This window comes from Eptatretus burgeri, chromosome 1, assembly GCF_056783735.1.
Source record: "Eptatretus burgeri isolate ZD-2024b chromosome 1, Ebu_testis_v1, whole genome shotgun sequence".
NCBI classification, from domain to species: Eukaryota; Metazoa; Chordata; class Myxini; order Myxiniformes; family Myxinidae; genus Eptatretus; species Eptatretus burgeri.
The window spans coordinates 139,179,465-139,195,821 of NC_140961.1; the positions used below are offsets into that span (position 1 = coordinate 139,179,465).

General features: G+C 41.5%; 1 protein-coding gene across 6 annotated transcripts in view; it reads left to right on the forward strand.

Moving 5' to 3' along the window:
• LOC147035597 (uncharacterized) overlaps nt 1-11,135 on the forward strand; it is a 203,559-nt gene extending 192,424 nt beyond the window's left edge. Inside the window, exons 9-14 of one of the 6 annotated variants that reach the window (XM_085844945.1) lie at nt 932-1,161; nt 1,294-1,341; nt 1,375-2,061; nt 2,254-2,519; nt 4,471-4,561; nt 9,532-11,135. In XM_085844945.1, the coding sequence (XP_085701071.1) occupies nt 932-1,161; nt 1,294-1,341; nt 1,375-2,061; nt 2,254-2,519; nt 4,471-4,561; nt 9,532-9,591 (1,382 nt within the window). In that variant the 3' untranslated portion in view covers nt 9,592-11,135. Of the gene's footprint in view, nt 1-931; nt 2,062-2,253; nt 2,520-4,470; nt 4,562-9,531 lie in introns of all 6 variants that reach the window. The other 5 variants (XM_085844912.1, XM_085844928.1, XM_085844936.1 and 2 more) reach the window with 5 other exon arrangements.
• The last annotated feature ends 5,222 nt before the right edge of the window (nt 11,136-16,357 follow it).

The window sequence follows — 16,357 nt, forward strand, 5'->3', positions numbered from 1 at the left end:
CCCTTAACCCGGTGATCCAAAAATTTTGAGCTGGTCTTGCTTTATTACCTCCGCCACCAAAGGCGAAGGAGATTGTTTTCCCTTCTTTTTGTCTGTGTGCAGGATATTTCAAAAAGTTGTAGACTGATCTGGATGAAATTTTGTGGACAGGTTGGGTGTGTGACAAGGACGAACTGATACAATTTTGGTCACGATCCAGATCCAGATCCGACGACTGGAATTTTTAAAGTGATTCCTCACCATTGAGAGATAAGGGCAAAAATGATCTAGTACTGTATCGCATGATATTTCAAAAATGTATTGGGCCCGATATGTTCTCATGGATCAGGCATTAGGTGGCGGAGGTATGCGCTCTACCGAGTGCACTTCTCGTTCCGATATGGAACTGTCCAAAACTTTGCATCAAACTCTCTAATGCTAATTAGAGATGGGGCCAAAAGCAATATATAGCAAGACATTTCAAAAAGTTGTGGACAAGCTATGCCAAAACTTGGTGGATGAGTTGGGTCGGTGATGAGAATAAGCCGATTCAATTTTGGTTACGGTCCGGATGAAAATCTGGCCTATCGGTGGCAAAGAAAACAAAAACTTCAGCCAGGCAGAGGTACGCCCTCTACCGAGTGCCATTTGAGTTGCAATATGGGAACACCGTTTCAGTTTTATGCAAATTGTGTACAATAACGGGTTGTGAATTTCTTTATAAATATTTGATCATTTTAACATCGTGAGCAAGGTTTCTCTCGGTTTATGATGTACAAGGTGCTTTTGGTGTCGATCCCTGATGGTAAATGCACTAAAACTCGTATTATCCTCTTGTCAGGTTATCCAGAATTGCATCCAAGCTGGAAAGGAAAAACCTTGCAATGCAATGATACAGCGATGGATTTTGATTGTTTTTTTTTGTTTTTTTTAAACTGATTCTTTCTTGCAGGTGAAGTTCCTGTCTGTGACAAAAAGGTGTTGGAGAGAGATTCCTTGGCAAAGTCAGAAACTAAACAAGAAGTTCAGTTCATAGAAGAAAAGGAAAATGAGGACTTTGAGCAGGAACGAATTGAAATCACAGAAGAAAAGGAAAATGATGACATTGAGATCACAGAAGAAAAGGAAAATGACATTGAGATCACAGAAGAAAAAGAAAATGATGACATTGAGCAGGAACGAATTGAGATCACAGAAGAAAAGGAAAATGATGACATTGAGATCACAGAAGAAAAGGAAAATTATGACATTGAGATCACAGAAGAAAAGGAAAATGATGACATTGAGATCACAGAAGAAAAGGAAAATTATGACATTGAGATCACAGAAGAAAAGGAAAATGATGACATTGAGCAGGAACGAATTGAGATCACAGAAGAAAAGGAAAATGATGACATTGAGATCACAGAAGAAAAGGAAAATGATACAGTTGACCTGGAAGGAGTTGAAGCCAGAGAAGAAAAAGAGGAGGAAATACCGGAATTTGAGGTGAAACCTGTCGATTTCGATGATGACCACCATTCATCGAGTCTCAAAGACTTTGAAAGTGAGCATATATCTGAGGGGGAGGATACAATCAAGGGTGGATTAAAAGAGCACACACAGATGAATGCTGTTCAAAGGATCATCGATTTCCAGGGACCGGAAAAGAATGCTGATGGAGGTTCACCCAGAAACGAGAAAGAGGAGCATCCGTCGCACACAGAGAATGGGTTAAAGGACAGGGAAGAACAGGATGATTATAAAAGCCTGAAGATTGATAAAGAATCCGGAGGGACAACATTTCAAATTGAGGATGTTGCAGTGGTGAAGCAAGACTGTGCTGGGAAGCAGGCTGGAATGGAAGCCACGAACAACAAAGACAAGATTATTGACGAGATGACAGTGGAAGAGATGGTCATCGAGGTAAATGATGAAGATTTGTTGATCGAGGAAGTGCCGATGGAAATTGACCATAAAGTGTTTCCAGGCCGGTGCATTATCCAAGGAGGAGTGTACGCCGAAGTTGTGGAGGGAATTTCGAAAGATGCTGGAGCCCAAAATGGAGTCCTGGCGAGTGGCCGAGTGGATCGACGTTGGAAGGTACATTCGTTTTGTCGCGCTTGACGTTTTTTCTGACCCTCTTTGAAATGGCCAAGATAAAAATACAATTTTCTTGATTTAAAATATGTAATGTCCATGCATTGATGTAAAAAAATTATTTCTTCGCATTTATTTCTGAAAAAATAAAAGAAAGAAAAAGTTCGGTGCTGTCTTCCTTGCCTGTCTTTTCAGCCGTGGCACGAGGTGAACAGGGAAATGAACCACGGCTATCAAAGTTTCCAGTTCAGGCGCAATCAAAATCTGGCTTCTGGAGTTGAGGCATCACGTATTTCCAATGATAATGGCAAACCATTTATCCGGTACGGCGAGAGTCAGAGGCATCCGATCGCCTCAAAAGTCAACGTCACCAGCAATGCCTTTCGAAGACAATTCTCAGATGTGCTTCGCCACGTGAAAGTGGAAGAGGTGAAGAGCTTCTCGGAGACTCCCCAACCAAGGTAAACAGACGCAGGATGAATCGTACAGTGTAGTTTCGTAAAGTTTTTGTTCCCAAGTTGGTGCCTTAAAACTACGTGGGGCATTTGTGAAATTGTGGCAATGAAATGCTCGCATTCATATGAAGAAACGACAAAAAGTATTGAGAGTTTTACAGGAGACGCTCACAAATGTATGTACATCGAAACACAAGATGCACACATTTTAAAATACCTGCAGAGTGGGAAATTTTTTTTTGCCATTGTAGGTGGATAAGAGTTCAAGTGTGTAAAGGAGAAAAATGAAGGCCTTGTTGGTGGATAGGAGAAGGACTTTTACGATGGAGGATGCCCGGTCGGTGGCTGGCTTTGGAGGCCACCTTTGAAATGTTTTGCCCAAGAAGGATCATGGCTGATAAACCCAGGAGTTTGAATGATTGAACTTCCTTAAGAGGTTTGTTAAGAAAGTAGATTGGGTGGGGGAGCGGGAGTGGGGGTGTGTGTGCCAGATCCTTTCGGAGGAAGCGAGATAGTGAGCGAGTCCTTTCAGAGTGAGAGTGTGAGATTTGTCAGAAAAACGTATTTTAAATGTTTGTCGAGCTTGTGAACCTTAAAAAAAAAAAAAAATGTTTTTCAAGGTCCAAAGAGAGCCTGCCTGTCTGAAGGATGAGGGATGTCACGGCAGAGGGTGGAGTTGTCAGCAAATAAATAAAAGGGGATTTTTCAGAGTCAGATAGATCATTTATGAAGATCAGGAATAGGACCGGGCCCCGAACACTGCCTTGGGGTACTCCAGCTTTGACAGGAAGAGGAGATGAAAGGATTCTGTTGAGAGCAACACATTTGGTTATGAGAGTCGAGGAAGTCGGTAAGCCATTTGTGGAGGTGGCTTTGGATGCTCCAGGCAAAGAGTTTGGAGAGCAAGGCAAGATGCCAGACTGTATCAAAAGCACGAGATATGTCCAGAGTGACGGCCCTGATCTCATGTCTGACATTGAGGGCCTCCATCCATTGTGGGGAGAGTAGAAGCATCATGTCCAAGGTAGAGTGACCTGGTCTGAAACCAAACTGATCATCTGAGATGAGGTTGTTGGAGAAAAGGAAAGATTTAATTTTAACTGCGATGACGGATTCGATTCCATGAACTTTCTGATGTTTTTGCGTCTTTTTTTTTTTATGTAATGCAGTGATGTTGGTGGATTTGCAAGCAGACGGAAGATGACCGAGCGCAAACTTTAGGGTGAAAAGGGCAGATGTATACATATATATGAGATATAGAGATATAGCGACGTCTGAGAGCAATTTTTTTAATGACACGTGAGCTGATGCCGTCTGGTTCAGTTGCAGAATCAATCAAAGTTGTGTAGATTACACCTTCCTTCACGTCGTCAAAATGTGCATGATGATGATACGGTCGACCGAGTGCATGGTATCTGGTATTTTAACATCAGTCCCCACATCGTGACCCAGTGGTTCGGATGGGAAAACGAAAAGGCAAACTGGGTTTGTTGACATTTGCTCTTGTTTGCTTGAAACTTGCTTCAAAACCATTCGCGATAAATGTCAAAATTGGTAAAAAATAAATAAAAAAAATAAAAAGCAAATCAGAAAATGTTTGTATCTCATACTGACATTGGTAGTTGTAAATAAAATTCTCTTGATTCCAACTGCTCGTAATGACATGCACTGCCGTTGTCGTCATGCAACACGTCCGGATGACCATCATTTTTCTCCTTTACACTCATTTATCCTTTTTGATTTGAATGCGAGTTTTTGTCTCGTGATTCTTTGTAATTTTTTTTTTTTTTTAAATCTGCGAATCTGCATGCGTGCTCCTCCAAGTTATGGATATGTCTTTATTTGCCTGTCGACTAACCTTTGTATGAGCCATGTTTTTGTTAAATGTAACAAGTAAAACATTCTTATTTTGTGATCTTGCACTCTCATCTTCCTTTTCTGACGGTAACTCTTGTAGTCCCATAAACAGGGGTGCAAGGACTTCAAGCTGGCTGCAGATGCAGTCAAAACGTGTCTCAAGCATCAAGCCCATTGTTCCAAGCACGAAGGTCATTGTGCACATTCCACCACAGTCACTTGCACTTACTACACCCTTCTTTATTTCAACCGTAAAAATAAAAATAATAAAAGACTAAAATCTTGTCAACTGAGAAGATTGATGTGTTCAGATTTGGGGACAATCACGTGGAAGTAGTGGAAAGTATAATCTCCTTGGGTGCTAAGATTGAAGTGGAGGAGAAATGACTTTGACGGTAAGCACTGGTGAGAGATCAGCAATGTCAGGGTTGACAAAAGATCTGGAAAGGCAAAGAAGTGACAATACAAACCAAGAGGCTGGTGGATGCTCTGGTATTTAGTTGTAATGTATGGATGTGAGTCATGGACGGTGAAAAAGAGAGAAAGGAAGAAGACTGACAGTTTTGAAATGTCGTGTTGGAGATTAATGTTAACTCCATGGACTGCAAAAGCAACTAGAACGACACTCCTTGGAGTGTATACATCCACAGGTTGAACAGTTTGTTTTGTGTCCCACTGATGGGCTGGATCTGTATCCGGACCTGAACCAAAATCGAATCGGCTTTTTATTGTCCACCTACCCGACTCGACCACCTCGTTTTGTCTGAATCCGTTCACAACTTTTTGAGAAATCATGTGCAATTAGACAGACAGACAAATGGATGAAAACTACCTCCGTCCACCTTCGGTGGCGAAGGTAACGAACAAATCGGTGCTTGAATAAATTAAACCATCATGTGCAGGGGCCTGCAAAAGTATTCACCCCCCCCCCTCCAAAGTTTTCACATTTTGATGCCGCTTGAACTTTTTTCATGATGCTTTGAAATCAAGCTTCAAATATAAAGTCTTTACAAACTACTCCAAAGTGATAAAGCCAAAAAAATGCAGGTAAAATGTGAATAACTTCCGGTTTTTGAGGCGAAGGCAGGTTCTCTCCAGGGGGTCTCTGCCGACTTTCTCAAAGATAAGTTTCCGGTGGTTGTTTATTGTGTTTTGACTTTATTTTGTTGCCTCCGTGTTTAATGTGTGTTCCTCATTCAGTTTGTTTCAAAACTTGTGCTATTTGGTGAGTTTTCGTCGGTCTTGTCATATCGGGTTTCTCTGAGGCCTACCCATCTTCCCGTCTGTGCACGATCATGTATATTTGTATTGTCTTCTTATTCCCATCATTTTCTATTCTCTCCACGTTTTCTCCTCCACCCTCTTATTCCTCCCAACTATACCCTCTGTTTCATGTCTTAAAATATAAAAATACAACGACAAAAAACCTTTGCCCTTCTCACCTTACACCTCACGTAACCACGTGACTTCCTGTACCGACTCTTCCTTCTCTCCCCTCTTCGCTGCTAATCCCTCTCTGATCGTGAAGGTATTCACCACACACCTTCACGACCTTTTCCTTTACTCTCTCCCCCCCTTCCCTAATCTTCAACAACAACAAAAAAAACACGGTCTCCGACATTGCTTCAACTTCCCCTCTGTTTCCGGTTCTTCTTCAAAATATTGTGTTCAATCCGACCCTTCTTTCATCCCGTGTCGAAAGATTCCATATGTTGCAACGCTTCCTTTCTCCACTCTGTCAATTCTTCTGCACTATTTCTACTTTCACCGACATCAATTCATCCTGGGATTTTTTTCCAAAGAAACTTGCTCTCTCTCACGTGAAGATTTATCCCCTCTCGTCTTCAGTTGTCCTACCCTTCCTCCCGCCCATAGTTCACTGAAGCTTGTGGTGAGGCAGTTGTCCTGAAACAACTTGCCTTCACCTCATGAAAGGCAAATCCTACTGAAGGCAATCTCAGTTTCTTCCACAAAGCTTGGAACAAGTGTATGTCTACTCTGAGTACAGCCAGAAAATGACATCTTTCTAATCTCAAGCCTGAACTCTCAAACCTGTCTCCCTCCTCCAAATCCTGGTGGTGTCTAGTTGAGTCTGTTTCTGGTGTATGTTCCCCCTCCATCCCCTCCCTTACCTCAAATGGCCACACAGCTAACACTGCATGTGAAAAGGCAGAATGCCTAAACTCGGTGTTTGCAGATAAATGTTGTGTCCCAAACCCATCACGTTTTGTACCCAACTTACCCAGTCGCACCCAACTGTCCCTGGACTCTGTGTCCTTTTCTCCTGACAAGGTGGAGAGCTTGCGCTCAAACCTCGACTCAGATTCTGCAATTGGTCTTCCCTCCAGGTCTTCAAAACAGCTGCTCACCACCATCTCATATCTTCCCCCATCCAAATCCACCCCAAACCCACCTCCTTCAAATTCCCTGCTTTCTTTCCTGAAAGTCCCTGTAGTGTCCATCTTGTTTATCCTGTGTACCCTGACCCATCCCTCTCCCTTCCACAGATCCCCTATTGTTTCTGTTCCCCACTACTTTGTGCTTTCCTCTCTTGCCCCTTTTGTCTCCTGCCTTGTTATATGTTTTTGTGTATTGGCTCTTACACGAGCTTCGACATGGCATACCAGAAAGAAAAAAAAAAGAAAAAAAGTTGGATTAACAGAAAAAAATGATATGATTCTCAGCTGCATAAACTATTGAAAGGTTACAAAATAAATGTAATAGGGTACACCTGTACATAATTAGTGGTTTGTTTAAATAAAAAAAAATGAATCTCCCCCACTTACCTATGTGGTTTCACTGTGGAACTCACTTGTCAACCAACAAGGCAAACATGACGACCACGGAGCTTTCCAAAGACGTCAGACATAGAGTGAGGAGAAGCACCATTCAGGAGAGGGTTATAAGAAGATTTCAAAGTCACTCATTATCCCTTTGCGGACAGTGAAATCCATCGTTAAGAAGTGGAAGACTTATCATACCATCCAGACTCGACCCAGATCAGTTCGCCCATCTCAACTCAGCAGCCGGGCAAACAGGAAACTGGTTCGGGATGTCACTGTAAATCCAACAATGACACTGAAAGATTTGCAAGGCTCTATGTCTGTGTTCATCAATCAACAATATCCGGTTCCCTCACAAAGCTAGCCTCTATGGACAGGTGGCGAGAAGGAAGCCATTACTGAACAAGGACAAATGTGTCCAAGAGCCACGTCCTAAAGGTTTTGTCTTCACCAGAAGAAGAACAAGGCGGAGCTTTCTTAGAGCCTGCCTTCGCAAGGTGACGCGGCTAAAAAGACATCTAAATGCTCGTATGGAGTTTGCGGAAAAGCATCTTGATGTTACTGCAGGCATGTGGAAGAAACTTTTGTGGTCAGATGAATCAAAAAATGAACTTTTTGGTTTAAATTCAAAGCGTTTTGTCTGGCGCAATCTAAATGCTGCAAATCTCTGCTATGCAGCATGGTGGTGGCAGCATCGTGCTCTGGGTATTTCTTTCCATCAGCAAGGACTGGCAAGCTTGTCAGGATAGAAGGGACAATGGACTGCTAAGTGCAGGAGGATCCTTGATGAAAACTTGCTCGAGTCAGCCATGAATCTGAAACTGGGTCGGAGATCCACATTTCAGCAGAACAATGATCTGAAGCACAACATTAGAGCCACACTGGAGTCACTGAATAAGAAGAAAATAAATGTTCTTGAGTGGCCCAGACCAAGTCCTGACTTGAACCCAAGTGAACATTTGTAGTGAAACTTGAAGATTGCAGTCCATCGACAATCCCCATCAAACGTGGCAAAGCTTCACAATGCTATGAGTCTTTTTGGTTAGGTCTGTACCATCTTTGTATAGTGATTGTGAAATCAGTCGTTGCTGCACAAGGTGTTTCCACCAAGTACTGACCTCAGGGGCTGAATACTTTTCCAACCAGTGAATTTTGATTTGTACATGTTTTTTGCAGGTATTCCTGACATGTAACTACATTCAACTAACTGTAAGTGTTTAGTTTGATCTCTTCAGTTGTGAAAAATAAAGTTAATTTGGAAAAATAGTTTCGACATCATAATATAATGGGCGTAAGCCTGGAACTTCTAACGCACTTTTCTCTGAACATATTCTGTTCATACTTCTGAAATCGTCACATTATGTGTTCCATGTATGTACGCAGGTGATAGCGGATTCAAAAAATCGAATATATATATATATATATAATTTTCAAAGAGGGAATCCATGACGTCACAATCGGCAGCGTTCGGCAGCAAACCGACGGACGGGTCTCAGGCGACGTGCTTTACTTAACCAAGTCCATGAGTTCAGGACGTTTATTCAACTCGGGATTTACGACTTTTATCCTGCCATGTTGTTCATCTGTTGATGGAGGTAATATAGAAACGATGAATATGTCAAATCGTTCGTGTTACTCATCCGGCACGAGGTGTCAAGGCTAAAACTCTAAAGTGACCGGTCTCAAACGCTACCTTGGGCACCCAGACACGCCACCAATATTAACTGAGCTGTTGAATGCGGCGCAAAACATCCAAAGAAAGTATTGTGATCCGTCCTGTACCCCATACCCGTCTACGACGGGTATCTGCTAGTAATTTGTAATTCATCCAAATGTGGCATCATTGGAAGGGGGTGAATCGTTTTGCAGGCCACTGTACATTCGAAGCTCCGATGCTAAAACAGAAACTGTTGTAGGTTGGACACATCAGGCACGTAGAAAACGAAAGTCTGGAGAAATCGACCATGCTGGGTATATTTTAGGGAAGAAGAGGAAGAGGCAGATTTTGTACGTGCTGGCTGGATGTAGTAAAGGATGTGACCAAGCTGTCTCTGCCATGACTCACGAATGTCACAAGTCAGACACGACTTGATGGAACGAGATAACTTCAAATTGTCGTGCTTATTGCTGTAGATCGAATGTTTTTTTTTTTGTTTTTTTTTCTGAATTGCCAAAGGGTTATCGCTGTCTTTCCGATCACATGAAGAAGCGTGGCATTGGCTTGCAAAACTTTGTCTTCAGTCAATTCCTCAGCCAGTTCCATTGATGTTAATTGTTGTCATTTTTCCAAAACGAGATTTCAAGTTATGTTTTCAATGTGGTGTACATTTATTTATTTATTTTAATCAGCTTTTACTTTGATTTCTTTGTTTTTGCAGGTGAGCGTGTGTACCCAGTACGACCCTCAAGAGATCATCGTTCTTTCTGATTCTGACTGAGCACCGACCAAAGCCTGAATGAAGGCCTGCACGAAAGTTGGCAAGTGTTGGAGGGAAAACTTGTGGGCACATCCTGCGGATGGTGGGCCCGAACGACGGCTCACGACTTGAGCTTCGGTGGTTGAGGCTGGGCCTGGCTTTGAGCACAATTTGCGTAATGTTGAACTTTTTTCAACCGCAGTCCTGGTTTTCCTTGCGAATTGTTGGGACCCAAACGTTTCGACAATGAATAAATAATCAATTTTTTTTTTAATTTTAAAATAGCACAGCATCTTGAACTTGCTAGCGTCTGTCGGTTCAAATAGAAATCTTCCACCTTGTCGATCTTTTTATTGTACGTAACTATATTTTTATTTTTGCATTTGACAAAGTTTAATACAACGTTGCATTGTTTTCAAAAATTGTGGAGATAGATCGAGGGGTGGTGGTGCTGGGCGGGACTCGACTCGTCTCGTGAAGAGCAGGACTTGCTCCTGTTCATCAAACGCATTTCTGAGGGTTCCATTTCGGAGGAAAGCCAGCTTTAATCCCCAAATCTGATTAGTGTCACCACATGCTGTGAGGTATCGAGGGGAGTTAAGGACCAGACTAGATTATGTTTGATAAAAACCCTTTTGTCGCTTTTGCTTTATTTCCAACTTGCACATGCTGTGCTGTCAACATGGGCACAGTATCCAGCCCACGGATGGAAGGTCTCCACTCCGGGCACCATTTGTTCTGCGTTCGCCGGCACGGCAGTCACGTGGTTAAAAATGGCGACTTATTGCTGCAATGCTTGTCCTTGTAATTCGTTGCCTTTGAGTTAGCTAACTGGAAGCTGTTTTTGCAGGATGTTTGGACCTGCAAGCTGTGCCAAGTTGAAGATGTCCCTTTTCCATGTGTTCCATGTTGTGATTTCCCGTTTGCTTTACATAATCTTACCGAGTTTTCCTTCCAATGAACGTTCGTTTTTGCAGGTGATAATTGGTGGGATGTCAGGTATAATTTTCTCCATCACATTAATCGCACCATCGCACCATCGTGGCAAAACTTGGTGGACAAAGGAACTCGTGACTTCGTGCTTCGCCAAATTTGATAGCAACCTTCAAAATTGGCAAGTCGAGGCACGATGGTTGGTGTTCTGACAAGGTCAACGTGTTGCTTTTTCATGTTGTATTTTATTTTTTTTTGTGCTTTATTAAATAATTCTTTGTAAGAGTGAAGTTCAGGAAATGTCATTCCCTCCAACTTGTTTTCTTTCTTCATCTCACTCCCCCCCCCCCCCACTTTCCCCCCAAAGACACACACACACACACACACACACACACACACACACACACACACACACACACACACACACACACACACACACACACACACTCCCAGGTTTGATAACCAGGGTGAATCGTTTGTGATCCATGAATGTGACGTTGACCTTTCTTCAGGTTGCATTTTATTTTTTTTTTTTTTGGTCAGCCACTTTTACCACAGCCTTTGTGATGTACAGGCTTGTTTTCAGAACATTGTACAAAAATAAATAAAGCAAATAAGCAGGGTAACATTAACCTCGTGCTTGATGTCCGTTTTATTTGAGGTTGCGTAATCATTCTTATCAGAGATCACCTCTCGGTCCAGATGGTGTGGTTGCTGCCATTGATCTTGGTGTGGCATCGAGGAGTTGACCCTCACCTTTGTTGGTGAAAATGGGTAGTACCGTACACGGGAATTTGGGCATCGAGCACAGCATACTGGCCACCTCTTTTTGAAAGATAATGGGATGGCTGGCTTGATGTTTGTCTCTTTCTCTGGATTGTATTCTCTTGAAAGAGCACCATCACGGATGTTTATCATAATTGGGATAAGTCTCCACTGACCCATCCTGGCTTTCCCCAAAGTTGTTTCAAAATTCAAAGTGATTGTATAACCCTATTGTTTCTGTTCTTCTTCTTCTTCTTTCACCATACTTTTGCACGTTTATTCCTTTTTCGGTCATCTCTATCGAGATGACCTAATAAAGCCGGACCAAATGTCCGTCCGTACGTCCGTTAATTTTTCTTTCCGATTTTGATGAAACTTGGTACGTGGGTAGAGGTCGATGAATGTTGCACAACGATATAACTTTTGTCCGGGTTCAAGGTAAGGGTCAAGGTCACGAGGTCATGTAAGTTATAAAAATCGCCATTTTCAAAACCTGTCTCGTCTACCATTCTACAAGATATTCAGCAACTGTTTATTGATTATGATAGTAAAAAATATTATCTTGTATCTAACTGGACAGATTTTTGAATTTCCTTCCCGTTTGATCGTCACGTGATCTGGAAGATGGCCAAAAATGCCGATGTGATTCGCAAAGAAGGAAGGAGGGAGAAATGAAATATAAATATAAAACACATTTTTAGCCTTTTATATTTATACATTTTCCGCCGAAGGTGCAAAAGTTTCAAAACCCGAAATGTAAACGTCGGCATTTATTTTCAAAATATAATTTCGCGGGCGCGCAAAAATTCCGAGTCATCTTTAACCAAACTGCGTAGTTCGAGCTGCGCAGTAGTCTTCGGTCATAACTGAACATTGAGAACTTGTGGTATTACAGAGATGACCGTCACCCCCACACGGGGGTAATTTTATTAAATTTGTTTTCTCTGCAAACCGCTTGAACTATCGATGTGAAGCTTTCAACAGAGGAGCACCTTCCCTTGGAGAATTTTTTTTAATGATTAAAAATAAATGATGACATCATAGGTCACATGGTATGGCAACGATGTTGGGAAAAAGGAAAAACTTTGGACATCTACTCTGAAACCTGTGAACGGAAAAATTGAAACTCTGCACATCGGGAATGCATTATGGGTAACATTTGATGATGATGCCTTCATGATGACGTAATCGGATGCGTCAAATGCTTTACCGATCGGTATGAAAATTCGAGGGTCATCTTTATAGAAACTTTAATAAAATAAAATTGACGTCATCGATGACACGGATTGGCAGCCATTTATATATTATATGTATTTAAACCTACAAAAATCTTCTCCAGAATGGCTTACTAGATTGATGTGAAACTTCATGCGCATGATCTACTAGTCTTGGAGAATATAGGGTGTAAATTTTAGCCTCATTGGTCACACGGTCTGGCAGCCATATATATATATATATATATATATATATATATATATATATATATATATATATATATATATATATATATATATATATATATATATATATATATATATATATATATATATATATATATATATATATATATATATATATATATATATATATATATATATATATATATATATATATATATATATATATATTAATAAACCTTAAATTTTCTTTTCTTTTGAACAGCTTGACAGATCGAGGTGAAACTTCATACACATGATCCACAAACCTTGTGGATACAATAGTGATGATGAAAACATTATAATCGGTCACATGGTCTGACAGCCATATAGAGTTGAACGAAAACCTTAAAATTATTTCTCTTGAACCGCTTTATCGATCGATGTGAAACTTAATACATGGCTTCGGCATGGGGAATACATGTTGAAAATTTAACAGCATCAGTCACATGGTTTGGCATTCATGTTGGACTGAAGGTAAAACCTATAATATACTGATAATCATGTTCTCTCAAACGGCTGAACAGATAGATGCAAAACTTTAAGCATATTGACTGTGCTAGGGAATACAAGGGTGCCAACTAAAATATAATCAGTCACATGGTCTGGCAGCCATATTGGATTGAACAAAAATATTTAAAAATTATTTCTCTGAAACCGCTTAACTTCCCGATATGAAACGAGGTACTGTCGGACCCCCGCTATTCGCAGATTCGTGAACTGTGGGTCAAAGTGTGACCTGCTTCAACATTCGTGCTTTGCATATTCATATTATTATTATTATTATTATTATTATTATTATTTTTAACGCTTCAGGACTTGTTTCCTATATCCACCCGGAAAATTGGAAATCAGCCAACATCAAAGCATTACAAAAAAAGGTGCAAAACTGGATCTGCTTAACTGCAGCCCGATTAGCTGATCCTGACAAAGTCACAAACTAGTCAAACACAATTTTGCTTATGTATCCATATTGTCCACCCTTTGCATTCTCCCTTACCCCTCAATGTTACCTGGATCCCTTGTTTGCCCGTTTCCATCTACATTCTCCCTCTGTGCTGCTGTTGTTCCCCTTTCTCCTGCTGTTCCCTTTATTATGTTGTTGTAATTTGTTCTGTGTAATTAATTGTCCATGAGCCCAGACCATGTAAAAATAAATATAAATTTTCTTGAACAATGCCCCAACATTCACGGCATTTTTCAGGAACGTATTCCCCGTGAATAGCGGGGTCCGACAGTACATCATTGGGTACATATGACAATAAGATTGATCACTAAAACATCGGTTAAGTGGTTTTAGAGAAAATGATTTTTAAAGGTTTTTCTTTCAATCCAATATTCCTGCCAAACCATGTGACTTATGATGTCATTGTGATCAATGCATTTTTTTTTTTCACATGGGTAGCGGATGAGATATTTAAAGTTTTGCATCAATCGGTGAAGCGAGTCCAGAAAAAAAGATCTTCAAATGTTTCCTGCCGGTCCAATATGGCTGGCAAACTGCATGAACAATGACATCATACTCAAACTTAATTCCTCGTGGCTCGCATTTTTGTAAGCGCTCACGGAGTAGAATTACCACTCGCAGTTATAAGTGGCAGTTCTTCAGGCGGACTAGCCCTGAGAAATATAGTTTGATATATGATGGCGTCATCATTGGAACAGGCAGTGTGAGATGGCATCATCGTCGGCACGGGCGCTGTTCGGTACCCGGCTTAACTGCTCACAATTAGAAGTGTCACTTCTCGTAAGTATTGTTCAGATATTTGTTGCCGCTCTAATTATTCAATGAATGTTCCCTGCAGTGTGATGTCAGTTTGAAAACTTGAAATAGAGTTGGTGTTTTACTTTCAACTTTCTCTTGACCAGAGCTCTTCAACCGCAAGATAACCCAAATGAGTTTAAAGGAAGTATTGCTGAAGTTAAATGCGAGCGTCACAAATGAGAAAAACAAATCCAACTCAGAAAACAATAACAGGATGTTTGACCCGATGTGCGTGAGTGAGGTGCATGCCAGGGATGTATCGACGTGTTTGGAAGAGACCAAGAAGCTTGTTTAAATTGCTGAGCCTGGTACCCGGAACAACAATGCATCAAACGCTCAGGTAGGAGGACTGAGAACTCGAAAGGATAAACAAAGCACGAGAATGTGAATTTGAATCTGTCGTGCAATTTGTAGTAATAAGCACAAGACCCATTGGTTCAGCGACTGGTTTAATGAAAAGATTAAACTCTATCAGTTTCAATGAGGAAGTAAAATGAAATGAAATACTTGAATTTTTTTTAATGTCGTAGTTGCCATCATGTTTGTCCTCCTTCCGTGGACTTTTATCTTTGTGTTGCTTCAAGTATCACAAAATACGAGGACGTGTTGAAATGTGCTGTCTCCTCTTCTTTGTCTCATTCAAATACCTTTACCAGTTGTAGACAGAGACGAACATCAATCTTTCTTCCACCGTGGTGCATATATATATATATATATATATATATATATATATATATATATATATATATATATATATATATATATATATATATATATTGTTGCGGCCATGGATACCGAGACACCAGCTTGTCACCCAGGGGGATTAATCCCCAGTTGTCCTCGGTAGAGCAGGACCTGGGGCCACCGGTCACAATTAACATTGTGGTACGGTGGGTTGTTTTAAAACCACGAACGTCACCCAGTCAACCACAAGTTCCAGTATCCACCGTGTAATTATTACGTTTAACTGGAGGTCACGTGGTTACCTGAGCGGGGAGCGTGCCCTCGGCAAAGCACCAATATTATCTCGATTAGATTTTAATTAGGACAGCCGAGCTTTTTAACCGCTGGTGCGTGCCGACGACTTTTGGTCAAATCTGTGGTAATTACCTCCCAGTCTATCTCGGTTCGGACAATGTTAGACCAACGGAAGGAAAGGACAAACACGGACAGGTTGGAAATCGACAAATGATTTATTAATAATAAAATAAATAAATGGAAAGAACTTTTTATTTTCTGAGGTAAATGAAAGAATATATTTCAAAGCAAAATCAATCAAAATGCCAGGAAAGAGACAAAAAGCAGATGCTTATCGGGGGGTCGACTTACAGCAAAACACAGACATGGGTACCCAAAGGATCATTCAAGGGGAGGGGGAGAATCGTCTTGCTCACCAGAGAATCGTCCGTGAAATAAAAATGTCCTGAAATGTGTGTGTGCGTGTCACGTCCGTCGCCAGCACCCAGCCTTGCCGTGCACCATCTCGCGAACAGCCTTGAGCGCCAGTCGAAGTCTGGAGGGCACTGAGATCGTCTGTCGTGGGTTTAGACCCTGGTGTTGTTGGTGACCGACCCGTGCCTCACTTGTTGGCAGCGCTGCTCACACCCACACGCGCACCACACGCTCGCTTGCTGAAGCACTGGGAAGGATGAATTGTCTCGTTGTTGGCGCTCGTCAGACACCCGCTTCTTGCTCGCTTCTCTTCTCCCTCCCTGGCTTTCTTTCGCTTTCCTCTCTCCCGCTTTTTCTCCTCAACGTACCTCTCGTTCGTTTTATATCTCCGCGGGTGCAGTCTGCCCCAATCTCACTCCGCCCCACTTGCGCACGGTTACCATGATGATCCGTGTGCTCTCAAAAAAGGCGGGCGTCGGAGCTCGCGAAAGATTGT